Source organism: Lathyrus oleraceus, chromosome 4 (genome assembly GCF_024323335.1).
Source record: "Lathyrus oleraceus cultivar Zhongwan6 chromosome 4, CAAS_Psat_ZW6_1.0, whole genome shotgun sequence".
Classification (NCBI taxonomy): Eukaryota; Viridiplantae; Streptophyta; class Magnoliopsida; order Fabales; family Fabaceae; genus Lathyrus; species Lathyrus oleraceus.
The window spans coordinates 31,864,293-31,882,712 of NC_066582.1; the positions used below are offsets into that span (position 1 = coordinate 31,864,293).

Consider the following 18,420-nt stretch of genomic DNA (forward strand, 5'->3'; position numbering starts at 1 on the left):
AATAAATGACCCTCATCATTTGATTCGGAAAATCCCGTTGGAAGATTTTCTAGTGGGTCGAGATCCATGTTTCACTTCGTTCTAAGTCCGCGTAGGCGGATTACACAAAACTAGGTCATTTAGGTAGGAACTCCTTCCAATTGTATCTCATACAACTCTCGAAAATTTCAGTTGGGTGAATAACTCCTAATTCCAATCCATCATATGGATATTTCCCAACTCTTGCTTCTAAACATATATAATATTATTATAATTAAGTTTGACCCATCGTTTTAGCAGTTGGATATTACAATTATCCCGTCGCACCTTACCAATATAGAACATGCACCCCGCGTAGGCGAAACCTACTTTATCCGATACTAGTCTTGATGAGTGCTAAAACTTGGAAAGCAAACATATATAATATTATTATAATTTGTTTAGTTAAGTTTGACCCATTGTCTTAGCAGTTGGATATTACAATTATCCCATCGCACCTTACTAATATAGAACATGCACCTCGCGTAGGCGAAACCTACATTATCCGATACTAGTCTTGATGAGTGCTAAAACTTGGAAAGCATAAACTTAATATTTAATTTGAGGGAATTGTAATCGTTATGATCTCACCGGCTTATATATCATATAAATCGTCTCTCACATGCAACAACATACATCAACATACATTCACATGCATCAACATACATTCACATACATCAACATACATAATGAAACAGTTATGGCCCCTAGCGCAATTGTTCTCCCAAGCCAATGAGAGAACCTAAGCTAACCTAATAACGATCTAAGCTTCTCCAAGCAAGATCTTCAAGGTTGTCCTCCTTTGATATTGAATTCTTCTCTTTCTTCATAACATTGTCCTCCTTTGATATTGAATTCTTCTCTTTCTTCATAACATTGTCCTCCTTTGATATTGAATTCTTCTCTTTCTTCATAACATTGTCCTCCTTTGATATTGAATTCTTCTCTTTCTTCATAACATTGCCCTCCTTTGATATTGAATTCTTCTCTTTCTTCATAACATTACATTACAGAAGAAACTCGTTTTACATACGAGGGATTGAGATGAGAAAAGAAGTTACATTAAGAGATTAAAAGGAGAGGCACGACACACAGGTCGTATTTAAAAACCCAAAACACAATGAAGGAAGACTAAGGCCATAACTGATCACCATAAGGCAATAATGATAAACACATTATTATTATTATTAATTTTAATTCCTTTAATTTATTAAAACCAAATTAAATTTCGACGACCGATCATACTACGCAGAGTTAGCCGGGGGTTCCGCTGCCCGGTCAGCGGACGGTGGTTCCGCTTACCGATCAGCGGACGGGGGTCAATGGGGCAGCGCCCCTGTCCAAAAATTTTAATGAACAATTCATTTGAAATGGACATTGTTTTGCATCAACACAACCCTTGCGCAGTCACAAAACAGAAACCCCGAGAATTCTGTCTCTGTGAGTGTGACGACCGTCACAGGCATGTTACGACCGTCACATGCCCATGACGAACGTCACGCGGCCAAAAACAGAAACGCCTAGAATTTTGGATTTGTGAGTGTGACGACCGTCACAAAGCATGTGACGACCGTCACGTCCAGCTTGTTACGATCGTCACAAGTCCATGACGACCGTCACGTCCAGCTTGTTACGATCGTCGCAAGTCCATGTCGATCGTCACGCGGCCAAAAACCAGCACTTTGAAACAGTCAGCAGATGTGTTCCAACAAGCCCTCAATTCACAACTCCTTGACGGCACAACCCTTGCGCCGTCACTAACCCTAATGCACCAATTTCAGACAGTCAAACACACCTCGATTGTTGATTCAGTATGATTGATCAACAGGTCATTGCTTCACCATACTAATGTCGGATTCCGAAGCAAATGACCATTGATCGCTCAAAGGAAAACAACCATTTAGTGTTTGAATGAACGAAACAGAAACAGTATATCATATATACCGTACTTTGCATTAGGATTACTTATATCATATATAAGTTGATTGGTCTTAATTGTGTAACCTATGGACGATCAATGTATCGCTGCTTCACCATACTAATGTCGGTTCCGAAGCATAGTCAACATCAATCATCCAACTCGTACACTCATGATGCCAAATTTAATTACTCGTTTAATTAATTGATTAATTCTGTCTTTTAATCATATTAATACAGAAAATAAACAGCTATCCGAGTCATGGTTTCGTAAGTGGCTCTGATACCACTGAAGGAGAATTGCGATCCAAAACGCAGCGGAAATTAAAATTTTCTCCTTTAGAGATCCTTACGAATGGTCATGATCAGTGATAGAATATTTACCTCTTGTGACGATTGAAACCTTTGGTGCAGATCTCTTGTGACGATCAAAACCTTTGATGCAGATCCACGGAGCGATCACGAACGTTGAACGATGACAACGTCTCTACTCAGTCCACACGAACGGATTCCTTCAATCTCAGTGCTAGCTGGTACGAATGAAGGCTTTGAGTGAGAGAGAGAGAGAGAGAGAAAACGAAAATAATGTAATCGCAATCAATGCTTCTGCACCAGGGTTCTATTTATAGAACCACTTGTGTGGACTTCAAGCTAAAAAGCCCACTTAAGTGTATTTTGGCCCATATCTTATAATATGCCCAAAATCACTTAAGCTCATGGTACCTTACCATATTTCGTATTCTACTTAAGTACACCGTACCTTTACGATGTTCTACAATTCACTTAAGGGCACCGTACCTTACGGTGTTCCTTAGTTACTCTATCTCTCATCAATCCGTCCTTTATGTGTGACCCTGTAGGTTTTCGCGGCATTGGCAATTATATTAAATCATGTATTTAACATAATAAACAGTGAGCGGTATCTAGCAACACATCACTGCTACCCAAGACACGAAAATGTCATGTGATCTGACAATTCCTTCTGTGATAATACTTATGTGTATAATTACCCTTTTGCCCTTATGTCTATATTGAACAAGGCATAGACCGTGTCATCCTTGTCCAGTTCAATATTGGGTCCATAGACATTTATCCTGTTATACAGGATGGGCAAATTCCATCTAGGTCACTCATGTCCCTCAGCATGCTTCGTGGAGTACCCATCAACTGTCTTTATGGTTATCCAGTTACAGACAACGTTTGATCAGCAATAAAGCACTCGACTCTACATCTAGGGTCCATAGTGGTTTCAGGTCGAAGAGTGGTATACACCATTATCACCATGAGAATAACTTATGACACTTTGCATAACTTTCTATATAATATTCTCATAGCGGGTCAATCCGGTATAAATATTACTCCTAATATTCATACCTATGTTTAAGACTTGATAACTCTTTATCCATGATCCATGAGATGTGATCATCAGTCTACAAACATAATAGTCTTAATGCTTTAATGTTATCCCACTTCACACTAAAGCTCGACTACGGATACTTTAAGAATAGTGTCCTTATGTTTAATGTGATCTCATGATTAAGTCATACTTGATACATTAAACAGACTAGCTATTCTAGGGACTTTATTAAACAAACGTAATAAAGAAAAAGCCTTTTATTATTAATAAATAATTCGATACAAGTACCAAAAGTATTGGCCTCTAGGGGTTACACCAACATCTGTATGGTCTAAAGCAAGCTCCAAAAGCTTGGTATGATAGACTAAGTAACTTTTTGTTGGAAAATAATTTTACCAGAGGAAAAGTGGAAACAACTCTCTTTTGCAAAACCTTCAAGAATGTCATTCTCACTACGCCAAATAAGGGAAAAGAGGGCACTTTTTTTGGCCTATAACAGCGCTTTAAAGCGCCCTCTAATCTGGCGCTGGCATAGGTAAAGACAACGCTTTTTTTCCTGGTGAAAGCGCTCTCTAAAGTGGCTCTTTAAGCCCTTTAAGGGCCACTTTAGAGGGCGCTTTTTAAAGAAAACACCCTCTAAAGTGGAAACTTTTAAGGGTTTAGAGGGCGCTTTTACTGGAAAGCGCCCTCTAAAGTGGAAACTTTTAAGGGTTTAGACGACGCTTTTATTGGAAAGCGCCCTCTAAAGTGGAAATTTAAAGGGTTTAGAGGGCGCTTATTTTGGAAAGCGCCCTCTAAAGTGGGTGGTTATTTAAATTATTTTTTTTAAAAAGCGCTATATTTATTTTAGACAACCTGTATATTGAAGCAGTACACCTAAAACTGTATAATTTGAAGCCCTTTTTCACACATTGCATTCAACAAGCCTTATATACAACAATCCATACATATACAACAATCCACTGATACATAATCGTTTAACTTCTAAAGATTCTAAATATACAACCAATTCATAACTTAAAAAGAAATAAAACTAAGTAGCAAAAGCATCTCTGAGATGTATGTTTTTTTTGCTAGCCGCAGTCTTCTTAACAACAACCTCTTTTTGTTCAATATCAATAGCATGAACCTAAAATATCATAAAATTAGTTAGGTGAAGTATAAGATCAAGAATTAACATTTTCTATGCATAAATATCATATAATTGTGTTTATACCTTTTTTTTTGATGCAACTGACTCGATTTGCTGTAATAAAAGCCATTTTACCTGTAATAAAGAAAACAATTAAAATCATTTGATCTGTACCTTTTTCACTAAGTTCTCTTTCTTTTCTTGGTTGGAATATGTTCTACATGTCTCTTAACAACACGGACGGTTGGATTGATCCAAATACCCTCATTATGATCATTTCTAACATATGAATCATTTGATATAATATTCTCATCTTGATCATTTCTGGTAAACGATTCAATCTCAACATCAATATCACCTTGATCTCCAGTGTTTTCATCAATTACTTTGTTGGAAAAAAGAACTATAGACCATTTCGTACTTTTCGGATCATTGACATAGAACACTTGTCTAGCTTGAGAGGCTAGAATAAAAGACTCATCTTTGTATCCCATCCTATTAAGATCCACTTGCAAAAATCCTGACTTATCCATTCGAATGCCGTTATTATTTTCAACCCACTTGCAACCAAATATAGGAATCTGAAACTTCTCATAATCAAACACCCAAATGCGCTCGATAACACCAAAATACGACAGATTTGCAAATTTGGGGTTTAAGTCCTTCACACTTGATATGTGCATTGCTTCAGCTACCACGGTGACACCACTATTCTGCATCAGTAGATAATGCCAAGCGAAGGTTTCTTGATTCTTCTCCAAATTCAGGATAATCATTATCAATTTTCAACCACTGTGGTGAATCTGCCGGATGTCGATACTTTCCATCTATAATTCTTTCATCTGCATGCCAGGTCAAGTGTCTTGAATCGGTTTCACTACGAAACATGCGTCTAAATCTCGGAATAACAGGAAAATACCACAAGACTTTTGCTGGAGACAACTTGTTCTTATATCGCGAGACACCGCATTTAGGACACTCATTTAACGATGCATACTAATTTTGAAACAAAACGCAATCGTTTGGACATGCATGTATCTTATCATAGCTCATGCCAATAGAGCACAACATCTTTTTGGTCTCATATGTTCGATTGGGAAGAACATTATCCTCAGGAAGCATATCTTTCAAAAGGGCTAATAACTTTGTGAAACTTTTATCCGACCATCCATTGCCCGCCTTTAAGTTGTACAATTTTAATACCGCAGACAATTTTGTGAATTTAGTGCAACCATCATACAAAGGTTTCTCTGCATCACTTACCAACCTCTCAAACATTTCGGGACAATCCTTAAGATCTCCTTCAAGTGCTTCTGCAATCTCTTCAACTCGATCACAATCGTATGTATCTGCGCCACTATAGTTTGAGGCATAGGTCGTACTATCCCCCGGTTCAACATTCTCGTTACTTTTCTCACCATGCAAATTCCAACATGTATAACTTTGATCAATTCCATGGCTCATTAGATGCGATGTCAACTGAACTGCGTCAACCTGTTTCCCATAACAACAACCCAAGCAAGGACATATCATTCTACTGGGGTCTTCGGCGTGCGCAACGACAAACTTAACGAATTCTGATACCCCATTCTCGTACTCTCTCGACAATCGATTGGAAGACATCCATGTATTATCCATTACTAATTAGAATAAACAAAAAACAATTTCAGAAGAGAAACCAAAAATGGGATGAGACAAAACAATTTCGCTTTATTAAGTTAGTCTCTGTGCAGGGCATTCATGTCTCCAACAACAACCCAAAACCAAAACAATTTTGGTTTATTGAGTTAGTTTCTCAACATTTTCAGATATCTCTGACTTCAATAGCATGAGAATGTATGAACCATGCATTAAGCATTAGTGGTATGCACTAATTTGTAGCATAGTTATATATCATCATATAGTTTTTATAAAAGATAAACATTGACTAGAAAATATATATGTAGAATTGTATAATGGTCTAACTGAAAGCTAACAGAAGAATAGTCTACTCTAATTTACTCTATCAAATAACATCCATACCTAAACTTCTTAAGTTACTAGCTACGCTATGTATGCTAGAATAAATACACTCATAAGCTGCATAGTGTACCTTTGATTGGTAGAAGGTGTTTTAGATATTGCTGCCTCCTTTTTCTACATCGAGAAACAAATGGAACAGTTGGTGAAATTTAACCCATAATGCCTAGTCTCCATTGCTAGCATTGCAACACAATAATTATTGTTGAGAATACTCAATAAATGTATGAACCAAGAAAAATGAAACCAAAAATGAACAATAGCGAACGTCAGAAGAGAAACCAAGTAATATGAAGATTAGAAAAATACCTATGGTGTCAAAATCGAACAGCTAACAACGAATTAATAGAAGGAGGAAACATCATAGATCTAACAGAGGTGGAAGGAGAACGCCTTAGAAGTAGCGAAAATCGTAGCAGTGAGAACCCTAACGTGAAAAAGAACGAAAATAACAGAGAGTGAAATAACAAAACGCGCAGTATGTTATAATTTTAATGTTTACTAAAGGGGACCTTAGAGGGCGCTTGTGGAAAAAAAGCGCCCTCTAAAGGGGGCCTAAGAGGGCGCTTATGAAAGCGCTCTCTAAGGCTTTCCAAAAGCGCTTTATAAACTGGAAATGCACATGGACTTATAGAGCGCTTTTTTAAAAGCGCCCTCTAAGGGTAACCTTAGAGGGCGCTTTCTAAAAAGCGCCCTGTATTGTTGTCCCTCTATCTCCTCCTTATTTTTTCGCTTCACCTTAGAGGGCGCTTTATTACAAAAGCGCCCTCTAAAGTGCGCTGTCTATTCCAGTTGTTCGCTCCTTATTTTTTCGCTTCACTTTAGAGTGCGCTTTTGTAATAAAGCGCCCTCTAAGGTGCGCTGTCTATTCCAGTTTTTGGCGTAGTGTCTAGTTGTGCAAATATATGTTTATGATATTATTTTTGGTTCTGCTAATGCATCGTTGTGCAAGGATTTTGCTGAGTATATGCAGGCAAAATTTGAAATGAGTCTGATGGGAGAACTAAAGTTCTTTCTGGGAATCCAGATTGATCAAAGACCAAAAGGCATATATATTCATCAAAGCAAATATACAAAGGAACTTCTGAAGAAATTTAACTTATCAGAATGTAAGCTAGCAAAGACTCCAATGCATCCTACATGGATTCCGGAGAAAGAAGAGGTAAGTAGTAAGGTAAATCAAAAGCTTTTCAGAGGTATGATAGGTTCTCTTCTATATCTAACAGCTTCTAGACCTGATATCTTATTTAGTGTTTGCTTATGTGCTCGCTTCCAATCAGATCCTGGGTAAACTCACTTAACTGTTGTTCCGAGAATCTTTAGGTATCTGAAAGGTACTACTAATATTGGTTTATTTTATAGAAAATCAAGTGAGTATAAATTAGTATGCTATTGTGATGCTGACTATGTTGGAGATAAAATTGAAAGAAAAAGTACTTCTGGAAGTTGCCAATTTCTGAGAGATAACTTAATCTCATGGTCCAGCAAGAGACAATCAACAATTACGCTATCAACAACTGAAGCTGAATACATCACAACTTCTGGATGCAACATTCATATACTCTAGATGAAGAGTCAACTGGAAGATTATCAGATATTTGAGAGTAACATTTCTATTCTCTGTGATAATACTTCTGCTATTTGTTTATCTAAGAACCCTATCTTGCATTCTAGGGATAAGCATATTGAAATAAAACATCACTTTTTACGTGACTATGTTCAGAAGGGATTTTTTTACATAACATTTGTTGTTACATACCATCAATGGGCTGATATATTTACAAAACCCCTTGCTGAAGATAGATTCATATTCATTCTCAAAAATTTATTTATGAAACTGTGTCCAGAATGAGAAAATGTATTTTAGAATGGAAAGTCTTTAGAACTCTAGATTAGATTCTGAGATTGTTTTACTTTCTGACTCTGAAACATGAAGCTTTCTGAAGTAAGGAATTTTTCATGAATCATAAAGGTACTGATTAGAAGCAATCTTATCGATTTGTTTTCCTGATTCTGAACAGTTGCTGCATTTAATGGTTGTCTTGCCGTTTGGTTTCGTGTTGTTCTTAGTGGAGATAGTTGTCCCACTTTCTGAGCATGCGTGATTAAAGCGTAACACATTGGGTTCAACAATTCTTGGAATTAGGTCTATGCCTTTACAATTCCCCTCATGATAACACACTCCGTTTTGTTATCATTGCAAAAAAAATCTATTTAAACCCACTTCACTCACATTTTCACACTACGCGCACAATTCTCCCACACTTTCAAGTTTTTTCAAACCTCAAACAACCTATCTATTTTCTCTCTCTCTCTCTCTCTCTCTATATATATATATATATATATATATATATATATATATATATATATATATATATATATATATATATATATATATATATATATATATATATATCTTCAACTGTTCTTCTTCGTCATCTTCATCCTCCTCTCTCAATGGCTGAACAACAACAATCATCAATGGATGAACAAACTTCAAAGGCAACGTTCCAGAAGGAATTCCTGAATTAACTCTCTACACTCCGGTTAATGAACTAACTGTTCTGTGTGAAACTTTAGTAGATTTAAAAAACCTAAAGGATAACAATTTTGATTTCACAAAGACGTTGAACGTTCAAGGATGGAACACCTTCTTTGAGAGAATCATAGGCCAAGTTTACCATGTGTTGGTAAAACAGTTCTGGGTTCATGCTACTGCTGAAAGGGAAACCATAACCTCCTATGTCATGAATATGAATATTATCATCACTGAGAAGTCCATTGCATATCTTATTGGTCACGATGGCAAAGGAAAAAGGGTTCATAGTGCAACCATCACTGCTAAGAGAGATGCTGATATATCTCCTGTCATATTCAAAGAAAGGACAAACTTTACCGATGAAAAGGGTCCTAGTGCCAAGGATTTAACAAGTAACTTAAGGGTGTGGTTCAGGATCATTTTGTGGTGCATCAATCACAGGCAAAGTACAAATAGCTCTGACTACATAAATACTCCTCATAAAATCATGTTATTTCTTCTGGAAAAGGGTGTTAAGCTGGGACTGCCATCACTTCTGTTCAAGTTCATAAGGGATTCTATTAGAGAATCCAGAACTGATGATCATCCAAGAAGGCCAGAAGCAAGTGCATTCCCAATGGCAGATTGATTTCAAATATTCTGGTAGAAAGAGATGTGGTGGAGGATCTTCTAGTTAGTGCCCTGAAGGAAGAATTGGTAAAGGATGTTAGGAAAGTCTTCTAGGGGAAGAATCTGAAGAGTATGGGTCTTATCTCCAAATTTCGAAGACCAGAAATCACTCTGACCAAGGATGATATATGCGATATAAGAAATCCAATTGATGACTACCCTATCTTCACCAAAGTTTATCCTCCACATGTCCTGATGGCTTATTTGGAAAGTTATCTGAAGGATGGAATTGACCCATTGGTGGATCCTTTTAACCTTCCATAAACTTACCCAAATGTCCATGGAAAAAGGAAGAAAGAGTTCAGAGGAGAAGGATCTTCCAGAGATCAAAAGAAGAAGAATATTGCTATCTTTCAGGACAAAGATGAGGTGCCTCTAAGTGAGCACCAGAAGGCCATGATTCTGAAGGATACATATGGGGTCATCCAGTCTTCAAGAGCTTCTGGTAAGTTTCCTTCTGCTGACACTTCTTTAGATTATGTTTCAATGTCGTCTAGAATCTTACCACTTACACCTCCATCTCAATCTACCATTTCTGAACCAATTCCAATACCACCACCAAAAATAAATCCACAAATATCAACACCTATCATAGAAACTCCACCACCAGAAATAAATCCACAAATATTAACACCTATCATAGAAATTCCACCACCAATATCTACTCCCACTTTAGCAACATCTGTCATAGAAACTCCTCTAACTTCTTCTCTTGTTTTGGAACAACAATCAATACCACCACCATTATCTCCTCCACAGTTACAAACTACACCCATCTCACCACCACCAACTATTTCTGCTCCCCAACCAAATAATCCAAATGTTACAACACCTAGAACATCTCCTGCTAGAAGTGTTTCTGACGAACATATTTCCGAAGGCACTCCTGAAGGAATTTTTAACTTTGAACCAACAATCACCTCACCAGAATCATCCCCCATTATTCAACCCTCACATCCCTCTGTTTTTGGTCCTGACTTTAACGAGTCCAGAATTAACCTCACTATTAAATATCCAAAAATGCCAACACAATCCTCTCCTGACCTTGGTAAGGTTCTAAATGATTTTTATTATGAATCTAAGAGGCGTTTGGAGAAAGCAATGATTTCCAGTCATTCTTCTATAAACCCTTCTACAAGTGATTCAACTTGGGAAGCCTATAGAAGTTGGATGAACTCCGAGATTTCCAAGATGAAGGATCTTGAGTACACTCTGGCTGAAAGTAAATGTTATTATGAGTTCGTGCCCTTAATGGAACTGTGGAAGCTGAGGAATTCCCAATTATGCCTTCCTGCACCTAAAATCAAGGAAGCCTCTCCAGAAGCTACGGAAAAAGAAGAAGCTCCGGAAACAGAAATTGTTCAACACATTGAATCTGCTGCTCTAGAACCTTCTGCTCATGAACCTCAAGACTCTGCTATGGAAAAAGCTCCAAACTAGATAGTCATCTCAGAAGCTTTTTTTTTCCAGCTTATTCCAGTTTCTCTTTTGAGAACAATTGAGCAGATTAAGGATGATAATGCAAAGGTCAATGAGCATCTGGATAAGCAAGATCTCATGTTTCAACTGATTCTGTCAAGACTTCCTCCTCCTCCTCTTCCACCTCCTCCCCAGGACCCCTAAATTTTACTTTAACTTTCTTACATTTTTTTCTTTCTTTATTTTCGTTGTACTGTGCACTTCCTGTTGGCATTTTTTTAATCAATGAAATTTGTTTTGCTTCTCTTTATTTATTTTTGTCTTTTATCTTTTTTATTAATGATAAAAGGGGAGAAAACATAAAGTTCTAAAGGGGAAAAGTTAAGTGTTTATTTTGATATCTAATTTCCTAATTAAAAGACCCAAACATTTCTTGAATGTTTCTGTTAACAAATACTTCGAGAAAAGTTTGTTAAGTGTTTTTGCAGGGTTAACTCTCAAGAATCAGAATGGTTTTAAGGGTACTACTTCTTAAAATTAAGGTTCTGAAAACCTTATCCTTCAAGGAAAAGAAGTTTCTGAAGAAAAGATTCTGAAGTAAAGCCTATCAAAATGATGATGTTATCAACCAGTGCTCTGGACAACATCAATTAACTTCTGAAGATAAACTAGATTCTGACTAATATTCATTCTGGTACTTCAAAAGGTAAGTTAGGAAGTGTTCTTTCATTATGAGTTTATCTTTATAGGACTATACATCTCAGGGGGAGCTTTGTGCTTCTGTAAGATGTATTCTTCTGTGATTACCCTGTACAAAAATGTTCATCAAAATACATGTTTTGTCATCATCAAAAAGGGGGAGATTGTTAGAACAAGATTTGGTGATGCACCTATACCTTGAGTTTTGATGATGACAATGTTGTATTTGTGTGATTTTTTTTGGGTACCTTAATAGTTTGTTATTATGTAGCTTTAACAACCAGTTCTGGTTCTGATTATATGATGTGCAACATCATCAATTTCTGAACTTTGCGTTCCAAATCCGCTTCTGCGCTGCAATTAGAAGTTCCAAATGACGTCAATATTGCTACTGTAATATTCTTTCCGCTTTTGTGTTATTTCACCCATCATAAGCTTTTGAGGAGACTCTATATTGCTGCTGAAATATTCTCTCAGTTTTTGCTTCTGGACGTGACTCTGATCACCAAACTTCTGAAGAATGGCAAGCTTATGAAGTTGTGTTATGTAGATGAAGATTTTGAAGATCTCAAGACAGACGATTGAAGTTATTAAGGTTATGACTGAGGATTCTGAAGACTCTGAAGATTATGAAGATACTGAAGAACTCAAGCCAGACTACTAACATTGTCAAGGTTCTGACCCAAGGTTATGAAGTTTCTGAATCTAGCTCTCTATTTCTTCACTTCATGCTTCAATCATCTTTTATTAGAAGCTAATGAATCTGAATATAAGATCAAATGGGAACGTGATCAAATAATATATAGTACAAATTGAACAACCTTTCCACTACCTGATTTCGTGGGTAAGGACTGTACTGTTCATCACACATGTCACTGAATTTGTGGGTGAAAGGACAGTACATGGTATCATTCCTTTCTCATCCAATAGTGGTCATTCGCTCAAGGATCTTTCCCCATTTTCCCCTCCAACGGTCACATGCTTCTCTATATAAGCATGCATTGGAGACTTGAAGAAAATGCCGATCTGCACAAGTATTTTGACAAGCTATTTTTCTTTGTGAAAAGCTATCATCTTTCCTATACAGTGTTCTTTAAGTGTTTGTTATTCATTTGTATAAAATCTGCTTGTGTAGAAGCATCTAATAACACACAAACTATTATTCAAACTATTTGTTTGATTCCTTAAGGAGGTTATCCTTGAGAAGATAAAGAAAGTTTTTTTTGTGAGTCCTTGAGGAGACTAAGATTTAGTTGGATCCTTGAGAAGACAAAGAAGGGTACTCTTTGTGTTTATTGTAATTTGTTGATTATAGTAGATTAAGTCCTTGTGTATAAGGCAAATCATCTTGGCGGTGGACTGGATTAACTTTGAGTTTCGAGCGAACCAGGATAAAAATCTATGTGTTTTTATCTCTTCATTGTTAAACTTGTTAGTTGTGTTTTTATTTTGGAAAAAGCTTTTGCTTGTAAAACCCAATTCAAACCCCCCATTTCTTGTGTTTTTCACACCTTCACCTTCCTATGTGGAAAAAAAAAATCAAATATGATTAACCCATTTGTCTCACTTATTTAAGTGGACAAGATCAATTTAGGATTGAGAGAGATAGAGAGAAAATAAGGATTCAAAAGAGAGAAAAGATGAGAGAAACTCATTCCCGTTTTTCTGCAACTAGCCTCACTAAATCAATGATCCCTATTTCGTTAACCGTTGGATCGAGCTCAAATTTAGAGGGAAAGTTTGTATCACATATATATCTAACTATTGACTGTTCAGAATTCAAAAAAACGTATGAGGTGAGAGTAATCTACTTCGCACTGAAGCTGCAGATTTGAGAATTTTTTTAGCTTTTTGATTCTTATTTGTAAGCTAGTTTACTTTGTGATTTGCGGTTGTTAGTACTAGTTTGTGAATCACTTTAAGACTCTCTGGTATCCTTAATTGATTTAAGTGGAGTTATTTCTTTGGTCTGGACGACTCATGGTTTTTAATCTCATATTGAGGGATTTTCCACATTAAAAATATCGGTGATCTTTTGTGCCTTTATTCGTTCGATTTGCCGACTTTTATTTGTTGTTGATCCTCAGGGTTCCTACAAGTCTGAAGAATTTTATATCCACTGCGTATTGATCTTTTATTGTGTCTTAATTTCCCATCAGATACATCCTTGTGCATTTACATTATGATTGACTAGTGAGAGTTTCACACATATCACTCATATTTAATATGGATTGATCTCTTAACAAATCCTAATCATTGTTACTTTATAAGTGGATAGTAAAGACTCATTTATAGATGAAATTGAATTATTTTTTCCGTAACATTTTTATGATCACCGAGCTAATAGGTTATTTATTTTTTAAATGAAAAATAAAATAAATTAAGGATATTTTTCCTCGGTGGATAAACCAATCAATGTAATAGTTGACTTATGTTACAAAAAAATCAAGAATATTTATTATTTCCTTTTTTAATTTTTTTTACCACTTACCGATTTATTTGTGGGTTGCAATGCCTTCTCAATATTTTAATATCTTTAAAGTTTTGGCTTTGAATATTAATGTTAATTTTCAAACATATTCATTAAACGAGTAAAGTGAAACTTGATATTAATATTCAAACAAATTTATTTAGCAATACCAACATTACTTGTCATTACAAATGATATTTTGGAGATGAGTTAGGTTTATGAAAAAGTTAATGAACGTAATACTTTTATAGATAAGATTGAGTTATGTTTCCACTCAGTTGATAAGGATATCCGGGAATTTTTTTAATTTAATTTAATATTAAAATAAAAATAGAATGAAGACGTTATTTTTTAATGAATAAAACACATTATTTTCAGAAACAATTATAAACGTGAAGAATTCGAAAGATAAGAGTATTTTCACTTCATAGAAAAGACATCTTGAAAGATTTTTGTCATATTCATATATTTTTATATGATTGTCTAAAAGATTGAGCCATTAGTGACTTGAGAGTTTGATAGTGATTCATAGTGCTAAGCTATAACCCGCTTCTTTATTGAGTGGTGGTTTGAACTAGTTATTTTTATTTAAAGTTTCATTTTTTAAATTTTACTTTACTTATATCATTTTGTATTGTTAGGCTCACCTTATATCTTTGGTGTCTTCATTATGATCTTTTGTAACTTCTTTATTTTAGATTTTTATGTCATATATATATATATATATATATATATATATATATATATATATATATATATATATATATATATATATATATATATATATATATATATATATAATAATAATAATAATAATAATAAAATGAGTTAGATAAACTTCTTTTTTTGAGCCGATTATAAGATAAAACATGACATATTTTAAAAGTTGACAAGTTTATGATGATGAGTAAAACAAGTGTGAGTTGAAACTGTTGTGTGGGAAAATCCCACATTGATTAAAAATATGAAGATTTGAGTATTTATAAGTGAGAGAACTCACACATATCACTTTAAGGTTTTGGTTGAGGTTGTGGTGTGTCTCTCACAAGATGTGTTGTTCATAAGAAAGTCTATAATATAAAAGTGTTCCTTCATGGTGACCCCCAAAATTTGATGATCTAAGAGTGGTATCATGAACCATTGATTCAAGTGAAAGATCGACTCATTTGTATCGAAAGTCCTTCCTACATGGTGGTGGATAGGAGGCATGCCTCGTTGAAAAAGTGTCAACGACGATACAAGTGTATGTGGATGAAAAGAGCTTACGCTTGAAGGGGAGCATTGTGGATAGAATAACAATTGAGGGGGAGTGTTGAGAAAAACAAGTGTAAATTGAAAGTGTTGTGTGTGAAAGTCCCACAATGATTAAAAAAAGTGGAGACTTGAGCATTTATAAGTGAGAGAATCCACACATCAATCATCTTAAGATTTTGAATGAGTATGTGATGTGTCTTTCACAAAATATATTGCTCATAACAAATAAAAATATTTTCTCACGATGAACTTCAAAATTTGATGACCCATTGATATCATATGAAATAGGTTTGCAATTTGCACAATTTTATTTTCAAGATTAAGTCAATAAATCCTATTAATAATTTTTTTTAGATTAATCACTTAAATAAATTAAATAAGATATAATGAAATTTATTAATTTAATAGTGAGAAAACAATTTATATATGGTGCTACACTAAAAAAAATATTTTGAAAGAAAAAAAAACTTTCATATTCTTTTAAATAAATATTCTAAATTTTTACAAAATACACCACTTTAAATATAAAAAAGTTCATAAAACAATTTCTACAATAAATCATATGAGCTAAAAATTAAAAGAAGTCTAAAAAAAATATTATTTAAATTAATGTCAATTTTATCTAAAAACATAATGTTTAAATAGTTTATTATTTTAGGTAGCAGAGTAAAAATTCTTAAAATATTAGTATTAATTAATTTTTTTTGCTTTGCGGTGCCAAGATTAGGAGTATAAGCGGATAAAAGATTGACTAAACCCATAATTTAAACTAAATTAAATCATACAAAAAATGATTTTTTTGGTTTAGTTCAAAAATCGAACCAAACCAATAAAAATTGAGGTGATTTGATTCAGTTTTCAATTTTAGATTTTACGAATGGATGAACCAAATCGAGGGTTATAGTTACTCACTTAATATTTTATTCAACCCATTATTAAGCCCAAATTTTTTGTATCGGTCAAACCTTTATCCCTTTTTGTTTACGCTTCCTTATTTTCAACAAAACACACATGCACAATCAAACTCTAAACATAGAAAGTTAAGGGAAATCACGATATGAATGCAACATAATTTTTTTTCTCCTTATGAATGATAGTGATCAATGATAAAAACAATTATCTCATGTGCAATTAAAACTTTTAATGCATAATCAGATGAACATCATAAGCTTTAAACGAAGAACACTGCTTCTACCCAGTTCACACAAATAAAGTGCCTTCAATCTTATTACTAACTGCTACAAATGAACATCTTGTGAAAGAGAGAGAATACGACTATAGTTCAAAATCGAATTTCATCAAGTGTGAAAGCTTCTACATAAGGGTATTATTTATAAAACAACTTGTGAGTGATGCAAGCTAAAAATCCCACTTAAGTACATCGTACCTCATGGTGTACTGTATTTCACTTAAGCGCACAATAACTTGCCGGATTCCACTTAAGTGCATCGTACCTTAAAGTGTTATACAATTCACTTATGTAAACCGTACCTTACGATGTTCTGTAATTTTCTGAAGTACAGTGTACCTTATGGTGTTCCTTATGTCACTTGTTTATTATATCTCTCATCATTCTTTCCTTATGTGTTTGACCCTGTAAGTTTTTGTGACGTTGAAAATTATATTAAATCACACATTTAATATAATAAATAATTAGCGGTATTTAGCAACACATAACTGCTACCTAAGTCACAAAAATGTCATGTCACACTACGCCAAAAAGCGCTTTTAACAGCGCATCTTAGACAGCGCTTTTAACAGAAAGCGCTGTCTAAGGTTAAAATTAAAATAAAGCGCTGAAAATGTTCCAAGAAAATACTAAAAGCGCTGTCTAAGGGGGGGTCTTAGACAGCGCTTTTTAAAAGCGCTGTCTAAGACCCCCCCTTAGACAGCGCTTTTAGGAAGCGCTTTTAAATATAGACCTTAGACAGCGCTTTTGATAAAGCGCTGTCTAAAGTCTTTAAATCAAAAAAAAAATTAAAACCAAAAGCGCTGTCTAAGGGGGGGTTTAGAAAGCGCTTTTGGAAAGCGCTGTCTAAGGCATACCTTAGAAAGCGCTTTACACAAAAGCGCTGTCTAAGGTCTTATTAAAATAAAATTTCAGACCACAAAAGCGCTTTCGTGTTCTGTTCTTTTGTTTTCCCTCTTCTTCACTCACCTCAAAAACTTACGCCATTTTCACAAAAGCCCTACCTTCTCACTCTCGGCGGCCGTGCTCACGTATTTCTCTCTGGAAACAAACCGGCGGCGCGTATTTCTTTGGTACCGGCGGCGCGTATTTCTTCTCACTATACCGGCAGCGAAACAAACCCTTCCTTCTCACTGTACCGGCGGTGCTCACGTACTTCTCACCATAACCACACCTTGGTAAGTCTCTTTCTCAAACCCTAAATAACTTTGGTACCACATGCATGTTGAACATTATGTGTGAAAACTCTTGCCCCATTTTATATTTTTCTGTATTTTTCTGTATCACCAATGTTGGTTCTGTTGAAAACTCAGTCATATTTTTCTGTATCACCAATGTTGGTTCTGTATTATGTGTGAAAACTCAGTCATATAAAATGACCCAAATTTTGAGATTTTGAAGTTTATTCTGTTGCCTTAGGGTTGAATGTTGGTTTTGAAGTTGAATCAGTTAGTGTTTAGGGAATTAAAGTGTTAGTTTGAAATGTTAGTTAAGTTAGTAAGTTAGTGAAAAGTAGTTAGTTGGTTATTGATAATATGATTGTTAGTTGAGTTGATTCGATAGTTAGCTATGAAACTTTTAATTATGTGTCAGAGACTGTTAGAGATTAATTAGAACAGTTTTGTTAGTAGGACTGTTATGAAATTTGAAATGTGATTCAGTTAGTTATTTAGGAAAGTTGGTTAGTCATGTTTGAATTGGCAAATAAAGTTAGTAAGTTAGTTAATATTGAATGGAC

At 34.9% G+C, this 18,420-nt stretch overlaps 1 protein-coding gene across 1 annotated transcript; it reads left to right on the plus strand.

Moving 5' to 3' along the window:
- The first annotated feature begins 10,047 nt into the window (after positions 1-10,047).
- On the plus strand, positions 10,048-11,091 carry LOC127135847 (proline-rich receptor-like protein kinase PERK9). The gene has a single exon (XM_051062478.1). The coding sequence runs from the start codon at positions 10,048-10,050 to the stop codon at positions 11,089-11,091; it is 1,044 nt and encodes a 347-aa protein (XP_050918435.1).
- Positions 11,092-18,420: the final 7,329 nt, after the last annotated feature.

What these genes read in the sequence shown, in the direction of transcription:
- LOC127135847 (XM_051062478.1), top strand. Translation starts at nt 10,048, where the DNA reads ATGATTCTGAAGGATACATATGGGGTCATCCAGTCTTCAAGAGCTTCT.